Genomic DNA, 21705 nt, shown 5'->3' with positions numbered 1-21705 from the left:
CAGATGAGAGACGTGCTATACGAGAAGTCTTTAGCAATTCCTTTCATTGTCATTCACTTGCCGAGTTTATGTTAACTGAAGCAAATTCAGTGTTGAAGTTTATATATGCAACAGACTACCCTCTGATCTGCTTTAAAGGAGAGAAGTATGCTCTAAATTAAGTTTACCTACAAGCAAAATCATGCAAAGCAAGCCAAAGGAAAAAATGTATGTAGCAACAGGTGCCACGCACAGGCCAGCAGCACTACAGAAAGAGTGCGTATGACTGTTCTTTTACATAACACAGCTCTGAAGGTGATTTCTGAAACCGCATCTATCCACGCATTGCTCAGGCGTTTTTGCTATCTCTCGGAAAGCACAAGGGGAGAATGACTGGTTCCAGCTTTCTGTGGGTAGAGACACTAGGAATTACATAAAATATAAGGGAGCTTATATAATTTTCAGTTCCGTGAACAGTAACGTTTGTCAAGTTAATGTATTTTCTTTTCTGACCCTTCGATTCAAACTCGTCTGTGCTATTATAAATGGCCAGGGTGCTAAATCAGGGGTGAGCTTCCATAGCAAATTTGACCTCTCACACCAATAGGAACAATAAGCTTATCTCAGAAATAAACAGTTCCTTAGAAATTTCTATTAGCTTGCTTGGCAGTAGAAATATTTAAAATGCTCACATGTATTCTAGAAAATAGAACTAACCGAATCTGGATTAGGAAATTCCATGCTGATCGTTTAATGCTTCAATGAAACAGAAAGTCATTTCCACAGTTAAAACAACCTATCTTTCTATTAGAATAATAATGAAATAATTAACACTCAGTCACATTCATCACCAGTATAAAACATGCAGCAACGCCGAAGCGAGTGTGCTCGAATATCTACTATCACAGATTTAGCAGCAGCAACTATTCAAGTTATCCTTGTCCAGTGACACAGTGATCTCTTCTCCCATTAAGGCACATGGGAGTTACCCGGGAACTCCCATTATTAACTTTAACAGGAGCATCATCACGCAAGTCTGTGTGTGTCAGTGGAAACTTTTTGCTTCAGCACACTGTGCTCATTTCCCATGTGAAAACCGATGGTAAGAAAATACCATGCGAGAACGAAGCATTTCAGATCTCATTGCCAAGAAAGTCATTTTGCGTAACCCGCCGGTATCCCAATAGTTTCCTCATTCTCAAAAGGCCGTATACGGAAACAATTTGAATGCAGTAAAACCATACACAGAGTGTGGTGTGAGCTTGTTGAGAATACTATAATTAAATAAGAGCTGCTAAGGGAAAGTTACTCACCTTGCAGTAACTGAAGTTCTTTGAGATGCGTGTCCCTGTGGGTGCTCCACTCTAGGTGTCGGTGTGTCCCAGTGCCTCCCAGTGGAGATTTTTGGTAGCAGTGCCTGGTCGGGATGCATGTGCTCAGTTGGTATCTCCCATTTTGTTAGAATCTTCCTGAGCGTGTGCGTCCCGCACCCTCCTCAGTTTCTTCTCTACTGTGGAGAACTCATACTAGTGCTCCAAAGTAGAGGGGAGGAGGGCGGGGAGTGGAGCACCCACAGAGACACACATCTTGAAGAACTTCAGCTACTGCAAGGTGAATAACTTTCTCTTCTTTTTCGAGTGCTGTCCTTGTGGGTGCTCCACTCTAGGTGAATGTGTAGCAGTACCCACTGTGGTTGGTGGGACTTTGGAGATGCGGCAGTGAGTACTGTATGGCCTACTATGGTGTCTGCCGTGGTATCTTGCGTGATAGCATAGTGTTTGGCAAACGTGTTCAGATGACCATGTAGCTGCTTTACAGATGTCAAGAATGGGTACGTTATGTCGACATAGCTCGAGTGGAATGAGTTCTAATGCCTTCGGGAGGTTGAATATTTTGAGTGAGGTAACAGGATCTGACGCAGTTAAAGATCCACTTGGACAGATGTTGTTTAGAGATAGCCGTACCTTTCTATCTTTCAGTCATGGAGACAAAGAGTCATTGGGCCTTACGAAATGGCTTAGTCCTGACTAAATAAAAGGCGATTGCTCGCCTGACGTTGAGAGTATGCAGGGTTGCCTCATGCGGAGTCTTGTGAGGTTTGGGATAGAAAGTAGGCAAGTATATTGGTTGGTTAAGGTGCAAGGTGGATACCACCTTAGGGAGAAATTTAGGATGTGGTCTCAGAGTGACTTTGTCTTTGGAGAAGATTGTGTAGGGAGGATAGGCCATCAGGGTGCCTATTTCTCCTACTCTCCTTGCTGATGTCATTGCAACTAAGAAAACTACCTTCATGTACATATGAAGAAGAGATAAGGTAGCCAAGGGCTCGAATGGAGGTTTCATGAGACCGTGAAGAATGAGGTTAAGATTCCATGTAGCTGCCGTTGGGTAAATTTCAGGGTAGAGATTTTGCAGACCCGTGACAAATCGTTTTATGGTGGGGTGGGTAAAGAGTGAGTAACCTTCTAACAAGTCATGGAAGGTAGTAAGTGCTGCCAGGTGTACTTTGATGGAGTTGAGCAAGAGTCCATCCTGTTTTAATTGCAGAAGGTAGCCCAGGATTTAGGGAGGGTCACCGTATTGGGTGTTAAGTGATTACATGAGCACCAGAGGGCGAAACGCTTCCACTTCTGCAGGTCAGTTTTACGAGTGGAGTCTTTTCTACTATGCAGGAGGACGTATCGGACCTGCTTGGAACAGGCTAGTTCATGGGTTTGGAACCATGAAGGAACCACGCTGTCAGGTGGAGCTTTTGGAACTGAGGGTGAAGGAGCCGTCTGTTGTCCTGGGAAAAGAAATCTGGCCTGCTGGGGACAGCTTGTGGATGACGGGAGGACAGGCGGAGCAGGTCTCGGCCAATCCGGGGCAATAAGTATGACCTGGGCCTTGTCGTCGATGATCTTCCAAAGAACCCTGTGTAGCAGACAGATTGGTGGGAAGGTGTACAGGAGAGAGGTATTCCATGGGATGAGGTACGCGTCTTCTAGGGATGCAGTCCCGAGTCCCTCTCTGGAGCAAAATAGGCGACATTTTCGATTCTGGATTGTGGCAAAGAGGTCTATTGACAGGGTGCCCCAGAGGGAGAAGAGCTGTTGAAGTATTGCGGGGTGCAGTTCCCATTCATGTTCTGTTGAGAAGAGCCTGCTGAGTGCGTCGGCAGTAGTGTTGTGGCAGCCGGGTAGGTAGGAAGCAATGATTTGTATTTGATGTTGTTTGCACCAATTTCATACTCGGGTGGCTTCCATGCGTAGGGAATGTGATCGGGCTCCCCCTTGTCTGTTGATGTAGAACATACATGCTATGTTGTCTGTTAAGACCCGAATAGATTTGTTCTTTATGAGGGGAAGAAAGTGAAGGCATGCTCGCCTCACTGCTCTGAGCTCTAAGAGATTTATGTGTAGGCACGTCTCTGATGCAGACCATCAGCCTTGTGCCCTGTGTCCGCCTAGATGCGCTCCCCAACCGATTAGGGAAGCGTCCGTGGTGAGCATGAGCGTTGGGGATCATTGCTGGAAGGAAACACCTGTGCAGAGGTTTTCTGGTCTTGTCCACCAATGTAGGGAAGCTAGAACATTGGGAGGAGGAGTTAGCAGCACTGAAGACATCTCCTGTGTAGCCTGGCGTACTGGACCATGAAGGTGGTGGCTGCCATGTGACCAAGGAGCTATAGACAGATTCTTGCCTGTGTCCTGGGACGAATAGAGAGCATGCATATAAGCTGTGTGATAGCAAGGAATCTGATTTGGGAGCGAGTCTCTGCTTTGGATTGAGTCCAGATGAGCTCCAATGAACTCAATCTGTTGTGTAGGAGTCAGGGTGGATTTTTGGATGTTTATTTGGAGGCCTAGACTGTGAAAGAGGGAGATGGCGAAATGGGTAGTTTGAAGTGTCTCGCCATAGACGTTGCCCTTGATGAGGCAATCGTCCAGGTAGGGGAAAAGCGAAATCCCATGTCCGTGGAGGTGAGCCACAACCACGGCTAGAGTCTTGGAAAAGACTCTCGGCACTGTGGAGAGTCTGAAAGGAAGAACTCTGTATTGAAAATGGTCGTGACCGATTGTGAATCGTAGGAACCATCTGTGAGCTGGACGAATTGATATATGAAAATAAGCGTCCTGTAGGTCGAGGGCTGTGAACCAGTCTCCTTGATCCAGTGCAGGAATTATTGTGCCCAGTGTGACCATCTTGAATTTTTGTATCCTCACGAATTTGTTCAGTCGGCGTAGTCTAGTATAGACCTCCATCCCCCGGTCTTTTTCTGGGTCAGAAAGTAACGGGAGTAGAACCCTTTCCCTCGATGTTGTGTCGGCAAAGGTTCCACTGCGTCTAGTTGTGCGCCACTTCTGCACGAAGTAAGTGTTCATGAGAGTGGTCCCTGAAGAGGGATTGGGAAGGGTAGGAGGATAGGATATAAATGGGATAGAGTAACCAGACTGAACTATTTTGAGGACCCAGCGGTCCTGTGTAATCCGCTGCCAGGCATGTTGGAAACTCCGGAGACGGTGGCCAAATGGGCAAGTAGGTGGTGGAATCAAGGGGTGGCCGTGCAGACCCTCAACCAACCTTTCAAAATTGTTGTTTATTCCCCCATGGATGGGAGGTGGTTGCTTGAGCTTGATTTTGTCTGCACTTAGGGGGTCTAGCGCGATTCCTAGTTATGTCATATGGTTTGGGTTGAGGCTGATAATACTGTTGTGTGTGGGGTCTTTGGTAGGGTTGGTATCGTTGTCTCCTGGGAAGTGATGGGTGAATGCCCAGGGTGCCTAGTGTCGCTCTAGAATCTTTCATGGTGTCAAGGAGTTCATCGGTTTTTGTGGAAAAAAGTTTATCTTTATCAAAGGGGAGGTCCTCCACTTTGGTGGCAGATCTTTAGGGATGCCGGAAGCAGAGAGCCATGAAGATCTGCACATAAACACAGCAGTTGCAGTAGTACGGGCTGCTGCGTCCGCCATGTCCAGAGATGCTTGTAGGGCCGCTCTGGAAATCAGTTGGCCCTCAATCAGGATCGATTTGAAGTCTGCTCTCCTATCCTCTGGAATGTAGGAGGCAAATTCAAAAAGTTTATTGTAATTATCAAAGTCGTAGCTGGCAAGGAGGACAGAATAGTTTGCAATTCTGAATTGTAGCATGGAGGACGAATAACCTTGTGACCCAAGACATCAAGGTGTTTAAGGTCCTTGTCTTGCGGCGTGGGCTGATATTGTGGCTGTTTCATCCTTTGTGGGACTGCATCCACGACAAGAGAGTTCGTTGGTGGATGAGAAAATAGGAAGTCAGCATCCTTAGCAGGAACATAGTATTTACGTTTGGTCTTTTTGCAAGTTGGTAATAAAGAAGCTGGAGTTTGCCAGAGTGTGTCAGCTGGTTCTAGGAGTGCTTAGTTTATGGGGAGCGCGATCTTTGAGGGTGCAGACGGTTGAAGGATTCTGAGGAGTCTGTGTTGTGTCTCCTGAACCTCTTCTAAGGGGATGTCTTGACTGAATGCCACCCTCCTGAAAAGTTCTTGAAATTGTTTACAGTCATCCATGTTCTGTGGAGGCGGAGGGAAGAGGGCTCCATCTGGAGCTGATGGAGAGTTAGGAGTCGGTGAGTCAGGATATGGTGCGTAGCTCACATTCTCAGGAGGGGGTTCAGGTACTCTAGAATTGGACGGAGCTGGAGATCGAGGCACAGAAGGAGATAGTGGTTTGGTGGAAGAGGTCTGAGAATGAGTAGGAGGATGTGGCCAAGGGCACCACGGAGGGATGAGAACCCAGGTGCCGCCCATGGGGGGGTGAAGTAGGGAAACTGAGGCTGGTGGCTGTGAGCCATGACCTGATGTGGAAGAGGTTTCAGTAGAGGAGGAGAGGCATGTGGGAAGAACTCGGCCTGCTGCTGCATATTGAGTTCGCTGTCAGTAAAGGTAGCCCGTTCAGGTGGGGAGAGCAGCTGTTCAAAAAGCGAGCCCTGCGTATCCAGGAGCAGGGAGTTAGGCTCAGGGGGCACTGAGAGGTCACATTGAGTGAAAAACTATTGCTCCTGCTCCCTGGGCTGCGCCAAGCCTGCTCTGTGCTTTAGTGCGTTATCAAGTGAAAGTCAGCGGTGCTGCGGAGTGCTTGGAGGTGCCCTGCAGGGGGTCCGCTGCCGGTGCTGACGTTCTTCTCTGCACCGAGGTAGAGCGTGCTGTTGGCACCGCATCTATTTTCGGTGCGGAGGGGACCAGTGCCGCGGAAACCTTCCTCGCGCGGGAGGTTGGGTCCCTGCTTCTGTGCGAGCCGCGGCTGAGGTGTTAGAAAAGGCTGAGGTACCTGCCTTTGGCACTGTCAGCACAGAGGGTAAGGATCTCGCGGGAGACCCTTTACCCTTGTTAAAGTCTCTCCTTTGAGACTGTGGTGCTTCTTGCCTCTGTTCCAGAGAGGGTGAAGCAATGCTCCCAACTGGTTCGCATCTGGCCGGGGAGCGTGTGGGAGCGGGTTTAACTTTCCCTGTCTCCGAAAGCGGCTGTAGGGATTTTTCCATTAGAAGCATTTTAAGCCACAGGTCCCTGTCGCGCCGAGCTCTTGACTTGAGGCTCGTACAATGGAGGCACTTTGCGGGGACATGAGTTTCCCCGAGGCACTTCACACAACATGAGTGCCCATCTGACCATGGCATGGAGTCCTCACAGAAAACACACTTTTTGAATCCTGAAGCCCCTGGCATTATGAATTAGAAATGGCAGAGGAGAGCGTCTCAGCGGCAGACAAGTCTGAAGCGAAAAAGTTTTTTTGTTTTTTTTTTAAACTAAGTAACTAACTGTGTAACTATACTAAAGGAAGGGAAACAACTGGGATGTAACTAATAACTATTTCTATGTTCTTTGTTACTGTTTCCTACAGAGACCAGGGAAGAAAAGTAGCACTGCCCCAAGTCCCGTCTTCAGCCGAGGACGGTTGAGAAGGAACTGAGGAAGGTGTGGGATGAACGCGCTCAGGAAGATTCCAGCGAGACGGGAGATACCAACTGAGCGTGTGCGTCCCGACCAGGCACTGCTACCGAAAATCTCCGCTCAACGGCACTGGGACGCACCAACACCTAGAGTAGAGCACCCACAGGGACAGAACTCGAAGAAGAAGAATAAATACACATGTGCCATGAATGAAGATAGTCAATTTGTGTAGAATTCCAAAGCAAAGAGTTTTGGTAGGTGGAGTTTCTGAAAGTTAAAATTAGAAATACATGTGCACCAATAATCTGTGATACAAGATTAACAAAACTCAGAGTAACTATTCTAATGGCAGTTTGTTAAAATTACAGTAGGATCTCAGTAAATCCACACTAAAGACTGGGAGACCTATTGTGAAGTTCTCACTAATTTGCAAAATTGAAGAAGTGAATAAAAATGCAGAGGGAGGAAAAGATAGTGCACCCAAAATGTACTTTGTTCATTTTGACAAGTGTATCTGGGTTTTCGTAATACCTCATAATAGACTAGTGATGTTCCGCAGCATGTTTTGTAGAAGTAATGAAGATTTAGCAATAGGAAACTTCACACTGCCATATTCTGCTATTAAATCTTTCCTATGCAGAAGGGAGAGATTCTTTTTAAAAATGTGAATTGAAAGCAGTGTGGATGAATAGACTACCGAATGCAGTCCTTCTGTAACAGTCTCCAGTAGCTTCGGTTCACCTGCTCACCACCTTAACCTTCTAGTTTTCTAGGCAACTAGATACAAAGTTGTCCCTAAGTGCAACGGGGAAGCATGGTTATACTACCCTCACCCAGAAAGGGGACCAATTTAACTGAGCCATAATTTAGTAATTACTTTGTGGGAGGGAGAAGTGAAATCATGATTTTACTACATCAACCTTCAAGTTCATTTTGATTTGTAAATTCTGAGCCAGCTGTTCTCCCAGAAATTAAGCTCTGTCATCAGCATTTTTCTACATTAAATTTGTATGCTTTATTTTTAATGACTCAAGTGGTGCTGAAAGATTAGAAAGAGCTGAAGTACAGCTGTTCTTTATTTATACTGAAGCGGCACTTTGAGGCCCTGATCAGAGAGCCCCATTGGGCTAGACCCTGAGCAGGGCAAGAACACTCCCTGCCCCACAGAGCTCACAATCTAGGATTATAACAAGATGAAACAGATAGATAAACTAACAAGTGGGGGTGGGAGGGAACTGCCAAGGTGGGGACCTTTGCATACATTGCCACATTTTTCACTTTGGCACTCTGCCTTTTGGGCTGTGGGAATCCTTGAGGAGTAGTTCATCTGTGGCACAACTACTTCACAGGGTACGTTCAGCATAGTCCCATTCATAGTTTGGGTGCATGAGTAATAGTTCTTGGGTGTGCCTGTGACCTTGCATTCTGTACAGCAGGAACTGTAGGCTGCAGTGAAGGATTTGGTGCATAAAACCTCAGTGTAATTCTGTACTTAGAATCAATTCATCTGAACTAAAAAAAACCCCAAAAGCCAAACCGCACCCCCACTAAGTGGAGATATTTTCTATGGTTGCATTAGTGCACGTAGACACACACATGCTCACTCTCTCTCTCTTGCTCTCTCCCTGAACCACTGTTGGCTATAAAAATCATTTTCCTAAAGGTAGGGACACTCCCTGAGCACTTACCCGTGAAGCTGGAGAGGATGGAAAAAGTTATTCTAGTTTGCTGGAAGTAGCATCTTAAAAGGCAAGATCACGACAGAAATTGGCAGAGCTGTAAGGTACGGATGTGAAAGTGCTATGAGGTTTACTAAAACTGTTCCACGCCAACAACTTCTTCCTCAGCAAATACTTAATTTACAATCCCCCCCACATGTGCAGTGATACACATGAAATGGAAACTAGAGAGTCTTCGTTTTTGGTTAAAAATGTCTCCGTGGAGATGGATGGAAGATTTCCCTACTATATGTAAAGCAGAGTTAGAAAGGGATCCCTTGGGTCATATAGTCAAAATAAACTGAGATGTAGCTCCAGTCCATTAGCTCCAAATTCCAGAATAAGCTAAGGAATATAGATTTATCCTTGCCGGACTGGAACAGAATTTGATTTACCCATCAATATGACATAGGAAGATACCTGTGCATTGCTAGGAAGATGAAGGCTCAGGTTTAACACTTGAGAAGATACATTTCACTCTGCAATAGTAATGGTTTATTAAAAATTTAAGTTGATGTGGGGCTCTTTATCCTTTGTCTCAGGCAGAGTGAGCTAAACGTTGATCACAAGAGCGCACTCCATGTCCTCTTGCTCATACATATAGCAACAAAAAAAGAGTGCTGAGTGTGGAGTCTGAAATTTGGAAGGAGCCATGCAGGTTCTCCCCATACTACTAGAATATACTATATTAGAAGGTGATGTTGCTGAGAGCTACTGAATCAGTGTGGTTTCTTGACACTGCACAGTGACGTTGTGTATAACGATGCTGGCTGAGTATCACACAGTGAGGTAACCTCACAAAGCAACATCAGTTCGTCACACTGAGTTGGGGGTCTCTGACTCAATACAATGATGGATATAACTATTAGTTCTTCAGGATTTAATACAACTGCTAACACCCAGACACCAGTGCCCTTCAGAGCCCTTTATTCTAGTTCTTTTCCTGCCAGAGCATATGGTGTAACAAGTGCATATTCTTTTTATTAATAAAAATGGAAATAAACACTTTTTTGTCTGATGTCTACTGCACAGCTTGAGAGCTTGTGGCTTTTAGCAAAGCCTGATATTCCCCCACCCCCTTGCAAAAATCTGAGCTAAATTAATCTTGATATAATTCCACTGATTTCAAATGAATTACATGAAAACTTATGCGTGAATTATAACAAGTCAGCTTGTCTATCATCATCATGATACATTAGTTAAAGAAGTGTTGAAAGGGCCCAATCAGAATCAGGGCCCCATTGTGCTGGGCGCTGTGCAAACACACAGAAAAAATATTCCCTGTCCTGGAAATTTCACAATCTATAAGACAGACAGACAAAAGGTTGGGGGAGTGGATGTAAAGTACTGGACATAATATTTCTAAAAATCAATGCACTACAGCTGTGACATTAAGCTAGAAACCTAAACATGTCAATTACCTAAAGAGTTGAGAAATAGTTAATTGATATTTAATTCTCTAAAAGAAAAAAGTAAACAACTGTTTAAAAATAACTGCACTACCAAGTTACTGATAGTTTTATTTGGACACAGAATAGAAAAAAATTAAATTATTGTACTGTGACAAAGTTCCTCCTCTGCCTTGGTGGGTCCTGCGCTTATTGGCAGATTTGCTCACTTCAGAGGTTCAGGGGAGCCCTCAGTTTGGCCACTTAAGTGGCTCAAATCTGCCATTCACTCAGTCTCATCACTGGCCAGCATGGGGAAAAGGAAGAACAATCCCCACACTCTCTGCTGATCCACCTAGTGGATTGGGGAACAGGCCAGAGACCTTCCCCTCCGGTGGAACCCACAGCCCAGTTCAACTCCTCCGGTATCAAGTAGGGAGTGGGGGATGGAGGGAACCCAGGCCCGCCCTCTACTCCGGACTCCAGCCCATGGCCCTGTGGAATGCAACTGTCTACAGTGGCTCCTGTAACAGCTACAACTCCCTGGGCTACTTCTCCATGGCCTCCTCCCAACACCTTCTTTATTCTCACCATAGGACTTTCCTCCTGATGTCTGCTAATGCTTGTACTTCTCAGTCTTCCAGTAGTATGCCTTCTCACTTTCAGCTTCTTGCGCCTCTTGCTCCCAGCTCCGCGCACCACAAACTGAAGTGAGTTCCTTTTTAAACCCAGGTGCCCTGATTAGCCTGCATTAATTAATTCTAGCAGCTTCTTGATTGGCTGCAGGTCTAATCGGCCTGTCTGCCTTGATTGTTTCCAGAAAGTTCCTGATTGTTCTGGAACGTTCCCTATTACCCTACCCAGGGAAAAGGGACCTACTTAACCTGGGGCTAATATATCTGCCTTCTATCACTCTCCTATAGCCATCTGGCCCGACCCTGTCATAGTACATATTGGGAAAAAACCACTCTATTTATACAATATACACACGTACCAATCTCCCTCAAAAAACTCTGCACTTTCCAAGCAATTTTCAGAAGCCCAAATACAGGTGCATTAAATCCTACACAGACTAATTCTGCTTAAAGTATATATAGTCAAGGATAAGGCATCACATATTCTAGGATAGTCTTTGCAGGCTCGTTTAGCCACAGCAATGCTTTGGTTCATGTGTGGAAGAACAAAACAAAACAAATTGTGCTTTTGACACATGGCTTTTTTATTTTATGCCCATCAAACCACACACAAATCCTAGACTGGTAGGTCTAGTCAGCTGGCACAAACTTCTAATTCAGTCAGTGAAACCAAACTAAATATAAAGACATGTAAGTCAATGAGAGCAACACTGCCAGGGAACTAACTACAACCTGGGGCTTATCGCAAAGTAAAGTGTCTTCTGATTTTAAGCCAGATAAAAACAAAAGCTTAGTCCTGCAAACTCTTACACGCTGGCTTAATTTTACTCATGTGAGTAGTCCCACTAACTACTGCATCCTGCTAGACTGCCTTAACAACCTCAAATCCAAGCTTCCACACAAAGCCAATGTTTAGAAGTCAGTGATACCTAGCTACTTTTAAGTTAAAGTGCCTGGGTAAAGACCAGCCTTGAAATATTGCAAGACTCAAAAATACACAATACGCAGTGAGCACTGACACTTCCCAGTACTTCAGGCCTAAGATTATCTCGTCACAGCTCAAAGCAACAGTCAATTTTTAGGAATTTTAGAAAGAGAATTCCAATTGATGATGTTTTTAGTAATCAGCTCATTGTTATCCGTTTCCTTACCTGTATAGTAGTGTTGCCACCTTCCAGAAGGGCAATGGCTAGCAGAATACTTTCATGAAAAACTCTATCACTGGTGGCATTCATGATGAGGTCTATGACGAGGTTGGATGCGCCTTCCTTATCCAGATGACACTGGACATCGGCCAAACTCATTTCACCTCGACTCATTGAACTGGATCCGGAGCTTCCTCCTAGAACGGTAAATCACAATGAATAGCCTGAGACTCACTCACCCCTTCATTCTATCCAGATGATAGAACTCATTCCATAATAAAGAAGAGTAAAATGTTATATCCTAATAAATTAACACCATGAATAAATTTAAGTGCCAATCAGGTGTTTAACTCTGTACAAGAGATAATGACAAGTTCTCTCATGAAGAGTTATACAATCTAGAAAAGGGGTTCTCAAATTGTGGGCTGGGATCCCAAAGTGGGATTTAACTGGGTTGTCAGGGCTGGTGTTAAGACTTGTTGGGGCCAGGGGCTGAAGCCCAGGGCCTGCGCCCCACCGCCCGGGGCCCAAGCCGAAGCCCAAGGGCTTCGGCCCTGGGCAGCAGGGCTCAGGTTATATGCTCCCTGCCCATGACTGAAGCCCTTGGGCTTGGGCTTTGCCCCCACCCTGTCTGGGGCAGTGGGGCTTCGGCTTTGGGCCCCCCCAACCCAGGGCAGCAAGCTCAGGCTTCGGTCCCCACTCCTGGGGTAGTGTAGTAACTTTTGTTGTCAGAAAGGGGTTGTGATACAATGAAATTTGAGAACCGCTGGTCTAGAACATAAAGATAACATGCATTGGCAGACCCAAAGGAAATCATGTCCTACTTTCAATGTGAGAGTTTGAGGAAATGGTGTCATGAAGGAAAACTGTTTGACATGAACTAGTATTTGCAGCTGTGTGGAAGAAAGAAGCTTTTAGCAGTGACTTGAAAGTGGACAGGATGGAAGGGGGCTATGTACAGGAAGGTAATTCCATGTACAAGATACAGCACAGAAGATGGCAGGAAGATGACAGTGGAAAGCAGGACACAAGGATGTGCAGGATTTGCATCACTAGTGGAGCGAAGGGGAAAAGGCAAGACATAAGATCCAAGAGATCATAAGATCAAGAGAGACCAGGGAAACATGGTGCAGAAACTTAAACACCAAGGGAAAGTAGTTTAGACTTGATACACTCGGCAAATGGGTGCCCGTGGAAGGGAGAGAGAAAGGAACTGGGTCTAGTCAATGAAAAAGATAAATACTGGGATTATACATGGATAGATGTAAAGTATATTGGTTTCAGAAAGACCAGAGAAGAGTAGGCTGCATATTATGAGGCAAGAAATACAGAAAGCATGAATACATTTTTAATGAGGACACTGGCATTTTATTTATCTTAAAGAATAAAACTACTGAATCATGTTTTGACAAAAGTCCACTAATATCAGGCAGAATTTAACAAAAAGCCAGAACTAAATGTATTTGCCTTTACCGTGGTTCCCATCAACTTTGACAGCACCCCTTTAGGCAGTAATGAGATTTGACTTGTTTTAGAGATGGTTAATCAGACTGTCCTCATGAGCATTTTTCCATTATTCATGAAAATGTGAGAATGAATTACAGCAAAAATTACTATGCAAAATGTACTAAGGAAATTTAATCAAAGCAAAGTTCTGAGATACAACAAAAGCAACCCTGTTTTAATAGGGTCGCCAGGGCTGGCATTAGACTTGCTGGGGCCTGGGGCCGAAGCCCGCGCCCCACCGCCCAGGGCCCATAACTTAGGTGACTCTCAACTCAGAAAAAAGTTAAGTTCATTTATACATTTAATTTTAACCTATTCTCTTTCAACAACAGCATTTGTTTTTGTAGATTAGAAGTTTGCTGACTTCTGCAAGAGTCCATATGAATAAAAACATCTTAAATGATCAAACAGGCAAACGACGCTCTTCTTTACAGTGTGAAGTGAAAACAATCCAGAGGAGCTCAAAAAAAAAAAATTAGGAGGATTTCTGAAACCAACATTAAAAAGGCAAATCCGTAGAACTCCTTCCCAATCCTATTGTTGAGGGATAGAAATAAGTTGTCCTTTTCTGTGCAACTGACAGAAAGTCATGGGGGTGGGGGAAGTCTCAAAGGAAAAAAGAAGCTGCTTCACCTGTAAAATTTTCAGTTGGTTATGCAGAAACAAGCATAGACAATATGGCAGGCTAGAGTCATACAAATCACTAATTAGCAGGCAGCACATCCTACCTCCTCCCCCAGCTTTGCAAGTGCCTCCAGGAGACAACGGGCCATTGCCAAAGCTTGTAAGGCTCTCTCTTCTTCCTGCAGGTCTGATGTTGCCATAGTAACGGTTGACCAAAACTTGCCTGAGTGCTTCACCCTTAATTCAAACAGGGTAATGAAATCAGTATTTGAGTTTAATGTATAAATGAACGAACAACACTCAAGAGAAGCAGGAGTGTCTTATAATTGGCCTAATTTCACCAGAGGTGGTGGGGGAAGGAAAGACTGAAACCATGAATGTTTCAAAACAAAACTTCATTGAACATCCTACGATATTTTCAGACCAACCTAGTCACTATATATCCATCCCATAAGCCTCGACTGAGGCCATGGGTACCAAATACCAGCAATAGTTAGAGTTCACATGCCACACTAAAAATTCTAGCTTGTGTAATATTGAGATTTTATTCCAAAGGTGCATTTTTACTGGTGTCCATTGAAAAGGACCCAGGGCTCAACTTTAAAACAGACATGGAATTTGAGTGACACACACACAAAAAAACCCAACCACACAAAGTGGGGATTGGATAAGGGGATGGTTAAAACTCTGGCAAAGGGCACGAAGAGAGAAAGAGGATGAAGTCATGGTTTTAGATAACATATTATGAGAATAATCCCACCTCTTCATACTCCATTTCATGAACATTAAAGAGCTGAAATACCCTCCCATCCCCAAATAATTAATGTTAGTTGACAGTACCCATCTGTGCATAATCTCAGCTCCGTTAATAGTTTACTGCTTTCCAACTGCTTTCCAACTCTTTAGTAAACACAAAGAGTTGGAAAGCAGTAAACTTTCCAACTCTGCAGCAAATACAGATGGGTCATCATGATCAGCCAGCATCCTAGCACGTGAGATCTTGCATGTTGCAGGACACCAGTCCTCCAATAACCGGTAGCCTCTCAACTATATTCAAAGCCAGAAGCCCACAAGCAACGTTCTACTCTGGGTAAGAAACCCTGAACACATGCAGCTCATCAGTGGAAGATGAGAGCCTGTCATACCACTCCGAATCTGAACCACCATTAATAGGTCCAATGCTGCTCCCACTGTTGTCAGTAAGAACACAGCTGGGATCACAATTGAGCACTATGTCTGCAAGCTGCATGGTTATTTTGGTAACACAAGAGTTGGCAGCATGCCAAGCAATGACCAGGTATAGCAGGTATTTTGAGAGTCTTTTAAGACCTTTGTAGGTAAAGACAGAGACAAGTAACTGTAAAAATATTGGTCAGGGACTATATTTCAATTAAATACATGGGGTTTTGAAGAGACTTAAGAAAAAAATGACTTTAGGAAGAGAGAGTAAAAAATCCAAGCTGGAACAAAACTAAGTATCTTATTGACCTTGAACTACACTGGCAAAATTCATCCTGCACATTGTATTATAGTTCATATGCCAAGTAATGTAGTTTGCCAGATCCATCCAAAATGTCCCTAACAACGTAGCCTGACATCATCTGCTGTACAAGTTAAGCCTTTGTTTAAAAACTTCAGAAGTGATTTTTAAAACACAGATAAAAAATAACGAAATAGACCCATTAAAATACACAGCGTAAAAAGAGGAGTGATTTGTACTTTGGATGAGTAACACTTTACATTGGGCTCTCTTCAACAAGTGATGGGGGCAGCTTACCTGAAAGTTAAAAATCCTGTAACATCTTTTGGAAAGTTATAGGCTATCCCCGGTGTGCTGGAGAACAATGCCTCCTTTCCTAAGAGAATTCCTATGTTGAATGCATAATGGCAACACCCTTTGCCTTAGTCTTTGTGCATCTAGCCTCGGACTTCAAAATTATCCCCACATACGATTAGTAGGGCCCTACCAAAGTCATGGTCCATTTTGGTAAATTTTACAGTCATAGGATTTTAAACATCTTACATTTCATGCATTCAGAAATTTATATCTTAAATGTAATGGTGGTGTAACCGTGGGGGTCCCAACCCAAAAGGCGGATTGTGGGGGCTCATGGCTGGTCATGGTATTGCCACCCTTTCTTCTGCACTGCTGCTGGCGATAGCACTGCCTTCAGAGCTGGGTGGCCAGAGTGGCTGCTGCCCTCAGCAGTGCAGAAATAAGGGTGGCAATACCATACCATGCCACCCTCACTTCCGCGCTGCTGCTGGTGGTGGGCTCCCAGCCAACAGCCATGGAGCTTCCTGCAGCTGGGGGAAATTCCCGGAGGTGGGTCTGACCCAGCCCCAGGAGCAGCCTGTGCAGGGGAAGAGGTAGTCTTGTCCCTCCCCAGCCCGGTTAGGACTAGCAGCTGGAGCCCGGCACATGGTAGGAGCCCCCAGCTGGGATGCCTCCAGATCCTGCTGCTCCCTTATCTCAATGGTACGGAAGAGATGGCCCTTTCTTTTGCCACATGAGACATTTGAGTTCCTGAATCCATGTTTTTCAGCAGACCCAGGATTGAGCTCCAAATAAACATCCTGATTTTTGGTGCTCGCCAGAGTGTCCTAAGGTGCACGCAGTGCTATCAGATATATCAGCTCTGCTGCTAATCCTCTGAGCATTCACACAGGCAGAGACACACTCCCCCCAGGCCACATGTGATACATCACACACACAAGGATACAGATCACACACATCGCACATAGAGGGACACAGACAGACACGTCCCATGGACAGACATGTCACTCAGAGACGCACACAAACACACATGTCAAACAGATGGACACACATCAGACACAGAGATGCCCATTGACACAAAACAGATGCACAGAGACATCACGCACACAGGGACCTCTCTCTATCTCTCACACTCCACACAGCCTTAAAGCAGGGGCATAAATTCAGCACTTATGTGAATTCCCAAGTCAGGCCTGTTTCTGAGGTCCTTCATGCAGCACTGTTTGTGTACCCAGGACTGAGCCCAGTTGATATGCCAGAGGTTAAAGCAGAACCAGGCCCCGAATGGTGTATTCTCAGCACCTTCCCCCTGGACACTCCTGGCTGCTTCCTCAGCTGGTTTCTCTCCCCTGCTTGGCTGCTCCTCGGCACCTGCACCAGCAATTCGGAGATCATTAGGCAGCACTCATCCCTGCATGTGAGGAGCCACCGCCGCGGCCGGGGCGCGGGGCCCCGAGTCTGCTCTGGGAGAGGGCGCGGCAGCTTACACACCCGGGAGCTGCAGAACCCGAGCACAGTGAGGGGGGAGCCGGGGGCGCACCTGCCCGGACTGCAGCCCAGCGCGCCCCCCCACCAGGGGCTCCTGCAGCGGATGCATGCAGGCAGCAGCGGCCCCAGTGCACCCCTGGCTCCCCCCTCACCGCGCTCGGGCTCTGTGGCTCCCGGGAATGTGAGCCACCGCCGCCCCTCCTGGAGCAGGCTCAGGGCCCCGCGCCCCGGTGGCCGCTCACACTCATACTAGGAAAAGATCATTACTTCTAAGGTGCCTGTATTTCCGAACATTGATAGGGATGGTCTGTGAAAATATAAGAGAGGTGGGGACTAGTGCTAAACACCCCCCCCCCCCCCCCCGGCACACACACAACCCCAGACTGTGTGTGAGCTATTTTGATGGACAATGACAAGATACTGTTCTAGTACATGCTGCAGTGATTTATACCACTCCTGCTGCTCTCTGTTTTGCAGGCGGTGAAGGGTGCATGACAGAACAAGGTCAGATCAGGCAAAAAAACAAACTATGCTGTCTTCTGCATGTGCACTCATTAGAAGGAAAACTTGACATTTATACACCCTTTATACCAAAATTAAGTTACAATGGGGTTTTCACATTACCACTTTCTCTTCTGTTAAATTAACTAGCAGTTGCCACAGCAACTGGCATTTAAAATGGTACTTTTTACTACCGACGAAAGATTTTTAAACACATTTACTATGAATATCATTGTTCAATACACTTCTCCCCACCCTCCCATCTTCTAAAGGTTAACGATTGTTCTTTGGATTATAGGTCGTTTGCCTTTATTTCTACTCGATAGGAAAAAAAAAAATCTGATGACTAAAGTTTAGTGGTCAAAATATTTCAGGCAAGAGAAAAGCTCAAGTGGAATTTCTGAGTATGCCCGCTCTGGTACCACCATCTTCTTGCTATTGTTGGACTACATCTAAAATAGCGACACTCATAAAAGAGCATGATAGCAAGAGAAAGCAGATGAGATCATATGTCAAGGGATTCCAATTTCTGGTAAACTGCTCATCCAGAGTTGCACAAGCTTGGAGATGTGTTTTCATTTTTAATACCACTTGGAGCTGCAGTTCAAAACAATGGAAAGGAAAACCTCATCATTTTCTTGATGTAATTATTAAAAAGCACTGACAAGCAGATGAGAATGTAATCTGAATAAAAGAGGAGAGAAAATAATTTCCCAAATGCTGTCATTAATTCAGCTGTAACAATGGGCTTGAGAACACTTCTTTAACTATAATGTTAGTATTATACAGCACTTCAATGCTTACAATATGCAAACAAATATGAGATGTTTGGCTGTATTAAGAAATATGAAACATGCTACCTAGAAAAGTTCAATGACATTCAGTCTCTGTATTTAGCACCCAGTCAAGCTATTGATAAGCAGTAGATAAGTGGTATGCAAATATTATTGTGGTCAACGGCATAGTATAGATGAACTGGGTATTGTGTCTATATTAGAAAGTGTTTTCTGTTGGATGAAAACCTTTAGGCAGTAAGACATTGTGCATTTCCATACACCCTTCAATTAAAATGCAAGATTAAGACAGTAATACAGTTAAGAAACAAGTACCACAACACCACCAGCTTAACTAGAGGAGCAGGCAAAAGTGGGAAGCACCACAATGAACTACATGCAGTGCTGATTTTGAAGACTGCTTAGTTGTCAAAGCTAAGAGGCACTTTTTGGCCAGGCAAGTCAACTCCGTGGGCCTGATTATCCTTTCGCATTGGCTTTACAATGGTGTGACATCATCAGTTTCAAGGGAGTTCCTCCCCAACTACAGTAGCATGAAAGAAAAAAAAAAAAAACACACCAGCCCTTGCGGTGGAGATTTCCAAAGCAACCAAGGAAACACACACACTTTCCATTTAATTTTAATTGAAGACGTGTCTTACATGCCTTCAACTACTTTACAGTTGAAACTGGTAGAAATACAAGTTTGAAAATCTCAAAGACAATTGACAATAAGTTCCCTTTTAAAAACAGCCAAATACGTTTCTCACACGAACTTTTCTGCCTGCATATACTGTTTAAGAAAAAAGGAGAGGTGGAAGGAAGTGTAATGGTAATTAGCAGTAAATATATCAGACTACTATACATACCCTTTTATGATCTTCCAGCTGCCTCTGTAGTAGACTTTGATCAAGCTCCTGCTGAGCATGCAGAAATTCTGTTGTAAAGTATAATACTAAAGAGACACTAATATCTTCAGCATCAATAACTAAACAGTAGAAAAATTCAAGAAAGTCATACAACTGAGAGCAATGGGGGAGGGAAGGTAGGTCGACCAAAAAACTTAAAGAGTTTCAGGGCTTATCTACACTTAACTGGTCACCTTTGATGCTCTCCATCAAACTACACAGGGCATGCACGTTTGCTAGATGTTTGTATATATTTAAAAGTAAAAGTAACACAAAGTTTCCATCTAGTTTCAGAGTAATTCATAATACAAAACAGAAAAAAAAAAAAGGCCAGGTTCTTGGCAACTCACGCATGCATTACATCCATGCATACACATTTTTACACACACACAAACAAACACACACCATTTCTGGAGGAAATGTCATTATTTTTACACACCTCACTCTGGCCAATTAGGAAGTCCGGTCTCTTGCGAATGTGGAAGACATTTGGCACATAATGCCAATGTCAATGCCTCAGTTCTGTTTGAGGCTTTCAACGTATTTTTGTTCGGCTGTGCAGAGTAAATACTATGGCGGGTTTATAATGCTGAAAGCCAAATGGCTCTTCTCTTTGAACAAGGCAGATTTTCAGAACAGAATAATGTCTCATACTGTTGATGGCTTCGAAAGCATCTGGATCATTCATGACAATCATTTTTCAGGGACCGATTTAACTCTAAGAGGCTATTTCCCACATGTCTCATTGAAGTCATTCTGTAACCAATGAGCACTTAGACATTTAAACACTACTCCACAAATGCTATTTATGATAAAGTTCCAAAGTACTGAAAACTACATTTTTCTCTTCATCACTTACAACAAACCCATAATACTGCTTAGCCACATAAAATTCTTTACGTAGCCTAGGCAATTGAAAACAAGCTAGACTTAAGCTTCCATATAGCTTTAATCAAGAGTAAAACTGATCTGGTAGGCAATGGTACATTCTGTGCCAACCGCATCATTGGTTGCTTCATTAGTTTCAAAATAATTCAAGCTTTCATAAATGCATAAATAAATAAAAGTTCTAGTCCTAAATGTTTTTGGTGGATAAATTGTTGAATATGAACTGATTCATCCTAATGGGTGTTAATCCTGTAATGTAATGATGGCAATTGAAAGCCCAACATTAGTATTTCACTGAATCTTTTTAAAAACAGGAATATTCAACTATTCTGGATTTGTGGAACTTGGGTAAAAGTTCCACTATTTTCTCACCCCTCGCATCCCAACCTCTTGTTTTTAACATACAGGATAAAAGGATTCCGGATCTTTGATCTCCCCGAGAAGTGAGAGGAACGAAGCCTAGTTCTTTAACACAAGGGATCTGAGCTGAGACTTTCAGTGTAGTGCCTCCATTAAAGATGGGTGGCTGAATTACCCACACTGCTTTGAAAGTTTCAGTCTTTGCTCTTAATGGTACTATATGAGAACAAGTTTTGAATTGGTAAGAGACCTATTTTTTTCCCCATTGGCAAGAATATTTTTATATATTGGATTGAACCATTTCAGCAGAGCTACGTACGTCCCTCTGCCTACATCACTGGATAAAACACCACCACAGATTTGACCAACAAGAAAGACATTTAACCATGACTACTTTAAAACACCAATATTTGTGTGTTTTACAAATATAGGTGGGTGACACACCTCTATAGAGCTTTCCGTTTCTGGAGGTTGCGGCAGCTGGTTGAAAGTAAAATGCAGATAATTAGTCATAGTTCAGAAATGTTTCATCTAAAACAGAAATCTAATGGTCAACACTTAGGGAGAGGGGAATTTCAAAACCAACCAAAACAAAAACACAAAAAGCTTTCCATGGATTTTCTGCCGCTCATTTGACCTTAGCTGCATCAGCTCGCTGAATTATGGCATAATTGTGGTTTCTACACATACTGAAAGAATGCTTACATGTATATTGCTGATAAGGGACCACGTTCTCCAAAGCATACCTGCTAAAGTTGCATGTCCCAACTTGCTCACATGAACTACCAATGCAGAAGAACACACCCTGATTTACAGGTGCATGTGGTTTTGTGCCTGCACTAGCACCCATGCAACTTGGGGATGCACAAACACGCCCTTTCCAAAATCTGTCCCCAAACATATACACTGACAGATATGGTGAATTTAACACATTTTATTGTAGTGGCTTAATCCCCAGTAGGGGTAAATCACTGTCTGAATACCACTTGCAGCAGACATCTGTTTTAGGGATTCTGAAAGGAAATTTTCAGTGGACTGTTGTTCATAAGACAAACATTCTTTTTCTGAAATAAAAGAACAATGTGATTACAGTATTGGACATAAGCAA

The 21705-nt window shown here is 44.1% G+C and overlaps 1 protein-coding gene across 4 annotated transcripts in view; it reads right to left on the bottom strand.

Annotated features, from left to right (window-relative positions):
- The window catches only part of ITPR1 (inositol 1,4,5-trisphosphate receptor type 1), a 249558-nt gene that overhangs the window by 75486 nt on the left and 152367 nt on the right, over window positions 1–21705 (bottom strand). For 2 of the 4 annotated variants that reach the window (XM_037905875.2, XM_043552286.1), the window contains 4 exons: window positions 21042–21077; window positions 19311–19361; window positions 14007–14139; window positions 11779–11969 (listed from right to left, as the gene is read on the bottom strand). In XM_037905875.2, the coding sequence (XP_037761803.1) occupies window positions 11779–11969; window positions 14007–14139; window positions 19311–19361; window positions 21042–21077 (411 nt within the window). The remainder of the gene's footprint in view (window positions 1–11778; window positions 11970–14006; window positions 14140–19310; window positions 19362–21041; window positions 21078–21705) is intronic. The other 2 variants (XM_043552287.1, XM_037905876.2) reach the window with 1 other exon arrangement.

This window comes from Chelonia mydas, chromosome 7 (assembly GCF_015237465.2).
Source record: "Chelonia mydas isolate rCheMyd1 chromosome 7, rCheMyd1.pri.v2, whole genome shotgun sequence".
In the NCBI taxonomy this organism is placed as follows: domain Eukaryota; kingdom Metazoa; phylum Chordata; order Testudines; family Cheloniidae; genus Chelonia; species Chelonia mydas.
This window is presented reverse-complemented; position numbering and strand designations above follow the sequence as displayed.